This window comes from Poecilia latipinna, unplaced genomic scaffold (assembly GCF_001443285.1).
Source record: "Poecilia latipinna isolate Pla-1442-1.1 unplaced genomic scaffold, P_latipinna-1.0 Scaffold681, whole genome shotgun sequence".
Lineage (NCBI taxonomy): Eukaryota > Metazoa > Chordata > Actinopteri > Cyprinodontiformes > Poeciliidae > Poecilia > Poecilia latipinna.
In genome coordinates this window covers 130,213-137,006 of record NW_015113297.1, presented here as the reverse complement: position 1 = coordinate 137,006, position 6,794 = coordinate 130,213, and the positions used below count along the sequence as shown (strand labels likewise).

The following is a 6,794-nucleotide window of genomic DNA, read 5'->3' as shown; positions in this document are numbered from 1 at the left end:
GTATTTGTACTTTTACTTAAGTACATTTTTTGAGTACTTTCTCCACCACTGGGTTTATTTCATAAAACTCCAAGGGAAACATTTTTTTCGCCTCACACAAGTCACATGATCAGCAACCGGATGTTCCACTGGCACAAACTGGACTTATAGCCTGAACAAACTTATTCACGTGTGATTTTAATTTCATTTCTTATTTAATGGAAACGCTGCAAGTGCAAAATTTTGCCTTTGTGACATTTGCGAGACCATTGACAAAGTTTTTTCCACACATTTACAATGGAATTGCGTGTGGCGTTAGTTTAGACCAGGGATGCCGGATCTCCAGGGTCGGCATCCTGCATGTTTTAGTTCTCTCCCAGGTTTATTTATCATTTGATCACCTGGATCAAATGATGGCTTGTTAGAAGGCCTAAGAAGAACATAGACATACTGAACAGGTTGTTTCTACCACCAGGGAGAGAACTAAAACATGCAGGATGCCGGACCTCGAGGACTAACTTTGGGGGCCCCTGGTTTAGACCATTTGGTTCATATATTATCCAGTCAGGAAAGTAATTGGTGACAAATAAGCCAGAAGAAAATAATAATTTAAAAAGGTTTGGCTTTTTAATACCACAAGTTAAGAACATGGTTCCAACACTGCTGTAGTTTCTGCCCTTTGATTTGTTTGGCACTTTGACACCAGGGGGCGACCTTTCTCCTTTGGTTCAGTCCTACAGTATGTTGTCCTTAGAGCAGCAGAACTATTATAATGAAGCTTGATTCACTGTTGAAATATCATCCCACACACTTGTGTTCAAGCTAATCCTAAATATAAACTCTTAAAATAAGTTTGTTAAATCAGAATAGAATCAAGACTTAAAATCAAAAAGTTTTCAGCTCAGTCTGTAGTCCTCTCCTAGTCTCAATACTGTTTTTGTTTTTTCTCTGTGTGACACAGGCACGGGGAAGACGACCACGTTGGTGAGATACGCCGCTCAGCGTCCGCACCTCCGCTTCCTCTACGTGGCGTTTAACAACTCGGTGGCCTCCGAGGCCCGACGGCGCTTCCCTCCCAACGTGGACTGCAAGACGGCCCACTCCTTGGCCTACAGCGACGTCGGGAGGAGGTGAGGAACCTGCTCAGGAGGCGGCAGGTTGCTGCTGCACGTTCGTTAACCGGATTCGGTTGTCTTGGTCTTGTGTAGAAAGGCGTCACTTTCTGACTCCACTGTCGCGCTCTTCGTCGCAGATATAAAACTCACGAGAAGCTCACCTTCAACGTGAAGCCGTTCTCCATCAACCTCGCCCTGACTCCTGGAGCCGGAGGCTACAGCAGGGCCAAAGTGGTGGCCACCATCCTGAACACCTTCATGGCCTCGGCAGACCAAACCATCGGGCCCCAGCACGTCCCCTACGACTACGCGATCTGCAAGGGCCGCAGGAAGATCATAGACCCTGACGAGCAACAGGTAGACGCTTCCACCGCTTTCGCTCTCCTGGTGAATACATCCGTGACAAAGTGTTAACGTTTTCTTTTGTACTTCTAGTTTTTTATCGCCGAGGCAAAGGGCATCTGGAACAAAATGAAGGACGTCAGAGAGAAATCAAAGCAGGCCTACTACATGCCTCACGACGGTACGGCGTCCACAGCAGAAACGTATGGAAGCTAAAACAGCTCAGGTTAAAACTGGACTCTTTGTTGCCTAGGTTACCTGAAGCTGTGGCAGCTCAGAGACCCGAAGCCCTGCCTGACGGAACGATATGACGCCATTTTTATCGACGAGGCTCAGGACTGCACACCAGGTACTGTGGATTCAATGGCACATGGCCTCATGGTCGCCCGGTTTGGCCCGTGTTTTTAAGAGCTCTGTTCCTCCGGTCAGCCATCATGGACGTGCTGCTGGCCCAGCGCTGCGGGAAGATCCTGGTGGGAGACCCCCACCAGCAGATCTACACCTTCAAAGGAGCAGTCAACGCCCTGCGTGCGGTTCACCACACACACATCTTCTACCTCACTCAGGTACAAGCTAACAGTCTGGCTCTTCTCATCATACACTCAGATTGACTCAGACTAGAACATAATGGTGGAGGAGAAACTGCGTCTTCTTTTTGTTTTCTTAGAGTAAAACTTTTAATCGTGTAGCTAGTACTTTGTTCACTGTAGATTGCAACCAGTTGTCTTCAGAAATGATCTAAATCATCTGTTTATTTAGATGTACTCTGCTGTAGCCGGATATCTGGGAAAACAAAACGTTTTTCTACATTTGGTCATTCATCCACATAAAAAGTTATTTAGAAGAATTCTGACCAAAATGGATATTTGAGGTCCTACGCATTACAGTCTGACAAATAATGCCCCAATGTAATTCACATACTTACACGATTCCCAGTCGACATCGCCTTGTATTTTATTAGCTTTATATTCAAATGTGCTATCTAAAAGTAGTTCAGCTTATATAATTGAACCTCGTTGCCATTTTAATTCTTAACAGGAAGTTGTTTTTGAAGCAATCTGATTGGCTGACCTATATTTTAGCTTTGTGCTACACTGCCCCCTATGGGTTTGGCAGGATTTGCACTGATTCCAATGGATGACACCTTTTCTGATTCCAGTCCCGTGTGTACAATTTTATTCTTTAAACAATGATGATGATAATTGCTGAAAATGTAATGACTCGATCCAACCAGTTTGGTTATAATACAAGGTTTGTGATTCAATGGGTGTGAATACTTCGAAAGTAAGTTTATAAAAATGGTGGCCATTATATTTTTTCCTCAAATATTTACAAACTGCTTTTATATTTACTCAGATTTTTTTTGCCTAATATAAAAATTCAGGTGTAGGATAAGTGTGTAGATCACAAATTAGTCTGACTATTTAGAAAGTTTTATCTTCAACCCCTGAGGATGAAGTGTTACTAAGACTGACTTTAACTTGTTTATTTAGAAAATATGTGAATCTGATGAGCGGCCATGTTAACCGGTTTTCTAATTAAAGATAACTCACACACTTTTTAAAAAAGTTTACTCATCTTTAGCGTTTTGCAGCTGAAAAGCATCAAATCACGCTGTGTGTTTTTGGTCCAGAGCTTTCGGTTCGGAGCGGAGATCGCCTTCGTGGGCGCAGCCATCCTGAAAGTCTGCAAGGGGGTCAAGAAGATTCTGGTTGGAGGAATGCAGAAAAGTAAGAGCGGCAGAGGGTTGTCTTTAACAGAAGTTTGTTTTAGGCTTTTACTTAAAACTGCAACTAACAGTTATTTTAGTGATCGACGATTCTGACGATTAATCTGTTAATTGCCACATTCTGCAGATTTTGCATTTATAATCACTTATGCTTAGTTGATGCAATATTAGAAATATGTCAAGAGACGAAAATAATCAAATACTTCAAGTCCTTTATGAAGTAAGAAGATAAACATTTTATTTCCTAAAATGACTGACAGTATAGGACTAATCTGTTAACTATTTTTCAGCCTTACTGATTAATAATTGGATAGCAAAAGGTGCTTAAGAGGAGATTTAAAAATGTTAATCATGATTAATCGCGTTGCATCATGATTAAATATGATTAATTATGCTGCAACATGATTAATCACGATTAATCGTTACAAACCTTATTTTTTACTAAATTTTCCTGAAAACAGGCTTTTGGTCAGTATTGTACATAGTTTGAAACCCTTCAATTTTTTTTATTTTTTCATTTAAAGGGGAAACTTGGAAATGTGTGATACATACTATGATAGAAAAAAAATCTCTCAATGCATCATATTGTTTTTTTTGTTTTTTGCATATTTTATGGTTTTCTTAATGCAAAGGGTTACAAAAACCAACATTATTCTATATTTGAACAGATTTTAGTTGGCAACCGGTTTACATTTTTTATTACCAAACTTCATACTTTCCAGACATAAATTAGCACATTTTCTTGTCCATATTCAGCCTATTTTACTGTTTAAATTCAAAGGTTCTGCCAGAATTTTCATCTGTCATTTTATCAATTATAAAAACAATGGATGGATTAATTAGTCTACACGGTGTACCTTTAAAGATGGGTGTTTTGATCAGATTCTACTGTTAATTTTCCAGGTGGTGTGTGTGATGAGACGGCAGAAAAAGCCCTGGAGGCCATGAAGAAAGGCGAGAGCTGCAGCCGGGGGAAAATCGGCGTCCTGTCTCGGTGTAACCTGGGCGTCTTTAAGGGCGCCGTCCAGCTTACGGACGCCAACCAGCAGTGCCGGATCCACTTCATCGGCGTGAGTGTTTACACCCACAGAGGATTTAAAATAGAAAAGAAAAGTGGTCAGTGTAAACTTTCACTTCCGTCTGACAGGGAGTCAAAAACATTGGGCTGGAGAAGATCATGGACATCTACCATCTGATGACTCATGGGGGGCAGGAATCCAAAAGAAGAGGTGAGTGTCCAGTCCTGTAAAAAAATGAACAAATCTTTTCAAGTTTGATTTACTTGGGTATTATAATTTTAAAAAACAGCAAATAATGTCGAAGAACATTTCAAAAACACTGATTCGTACTGTAATAGAGAGAAAATAAACCGGAGGGCGCAGCATCCAAACATTAAAATTATCCCTCATACGAAGGACCAGTTGAGACTAAAGCACCAGACTGAAGACTTTTGCCGGGTGATAAATTGTCCCACTAATGATTGCGATAAATGACAATATTGCCATTTTGAGACCATTTTCAAGCAATGTATTGATACGTTTGCCCTCTGAAAGTGAACTTTAATTTTGACACTTAACACTGGAACTGGAAGACATTTTGAAAAATCTAAAATAAAATACAAGAGTCAAAAACCATAAATAAAATGGAACTAGAAACCACACACAACCGGAGCTACAGATGAAATAAATGATGTCTCTGAAAACAAAATTGCCCTTTAATAAATATGACTCATCAGAATGGAAATAACCAAACTAATTTTAAGTTATGATGCAATTGAATGACTCATTGCTTGACGCGACAGATAAGGAAACCATAAATGGTTTTCTTTATCAGTTGTCTGTACTTTAGATTACAGACAATCTCAATTAAATACTTTGAAGTTTGTGGGTTTACAAAAGAAAACAAAAAAATGACTTGTAGGTATGAATGCTTTTACAAGGCGATGTGAGAGTAAATGTTTACCTTCTGATGTCCTGTCAGCCATCAAAGACCCCCTCATCCGGACGTTTTTCTCAAGCAAGAGGGACCCCTACTTGACCTTTAAGGAGTACATCATCCAAACCGAAGACAAGGAGCTGGACGGGAAGCTCAGCATCGTGGAGAAATACAGAGAGCGCATCCCAGAGCTGGTGGCCCGACTCAAGGCGTGCGCAGAGACCGACTTCCACCAAGCAGGTATACGCCGACTCCAACCCGGAGAGGACGGCGACGGCTGTTTTTTCCAGAAAAGTTGCCACTTTGCGACTTTTTTTTCACCCTGCAGCTTGATTTACTTACGTTGTGATTAGAGTAAAGCTGATACCAGATGATAAAAGGTCATGGTCTGGACGAAGGAAGCGGAGGGTTTTAGATGGTTGGCTGATCCAAGCGTCTTTTGTGATGTGGAAATCCTGTAGGAGGTTTTTATTGTCACGGCGTATCATTTGAAGGACGACTTGCTGTTTCTGTTTTTCCATTCAGCCTTACGGAAATTAAAAACAAACTATTGAAAATGTGCAGAACTTGCATCTGTTCATTTTACCTTCATTGTTTTAGCAAATATTTTAATTCTGCAACTAACGACTATTTTAGTAATCGGTTATTCTGACGATTAATCAGGTTTTTTTTAAAAGGTACACTGCAAATGTTTCTTTTAACCACTTAAGCTTATTTTATACAATATTAAAATAATAAAAAAGAAAATCCAAGAAAATAAATAACTTGATTCCTTTAAGTAAGAAAATAAACATTTAATTGTCTAGAATGCAGTAATAGTATGTGGTGTTCTTTCAACAAACGGCATGTTTTAGAGTCTGTATACTCCAGTAAGCGACTAATCGATTACTAAATTAGTTGACGATTATTTCAATAATCGATTAATCTGATTAATTGTCTTAAGCCTTATTTTCTCTGCACTCAGACTTTATTGTTGGAACTGTCCACAAGGCCAAAGGTCTGGAGTTCAACACTGTGATCGTCACTGATGATTTCGTCACCGTCCCCGCTTCTGGCCACAACTTGTGCCGCATTCAAGACTTCTCTTTTTGTACGTTTCCTTCCCCCTCACACACACACACACACACACACATTCTTTTCTTTTGGAAAAAATTAACATTTTATGATGAGCTGTCCTGCTGATTGCGCTCGTGTCGCTTACCTCCGCAGCTAAGATTCCAGATGATGAGTGGAACCTGCTGTATGTGGCGGTGACTCGTGCCATGTCCTCCCTGGTTATAACTAAAAACATCCTCCGGATTCTCACTGTGGCTGGGGTGGGATATGATCACACAGCACATTCATTACACCCACTGTCTGCTCACAGTCCTTGCAAAGTAGCACAGCCTGTTCAAAACAGAGGTTGCGTTAACGGAATATTTTCCGTATTTGACCGATTATTTTGTTAAACGACCGGAAAATTTAAACCCCATCTGTCATTTGACAGGTTACAATTAACACCCTTGATTGGTGCACATGTACAGATAATACAGACTTTACGCAAAGAGTTCATCCCAGAGGCAACTAAAATCAATTAATAAAAAAATCCTTTCTGCCTATCATCTCATGGACTCTGAACTAAATGCGTCTTTCTGACCTGGAGCTGGCAGCGCTTTGGAGCATCTGGTTAAGAAGGCAAGGCAAGGCAAGGCAAG

General features: G+C 40.5%; 1 protein-coding gene across 1 annotated transcript in view; it reads left to right on the top strand.

The window, feature by feature from the left end:
- fbxo18 (F-box DNA helicase 1) overlaps positions 1–6,794 on the top strand; it is a 28,849-nt gene that overhangs the window by 10,322 nt on the left and 11,733 nt on the right. The window contains exons 9-19 of the mRNA XM_015044550.1: positions 941–1,109; positions 1,232–1,451; positions 1,530–1,617; positions 1,690–1,785; positions 1,866–2,002; positions 3,070–3,166; positions 4,069–4,235; positions 4,313–4,394; positions 5,146–5,340; positions 6,065–6,190; positions 6,310–6,416. Of these exons, the coding sequence (XP_014900036.1) occupies positions 941–1,109; positions 1,232–1,451; positions 1,530–1,617; positions 1,690–1,785; positions 1,866–2,002; positions 3,070–3,166; positions 4,069–4,235; positions 4,313–4,394; positions 5,146–5,340; positions 6,065–6,190; positions 6,310–6,416 (1,484 nt within the window). The remainder of the gene's footprint in view (positions 1–940; positions 1,110–1,231; positions 1,452–1,529; positions 1,618–1,689; positions 1,786–1,865; positions 2,003–3,069; positions 3,167–4,068; positions 4,236–4,312; positions 4,395–5,145; positions 5,341–6,064; positions 6,191–6,309; positions 6,417–6,794) is intronic.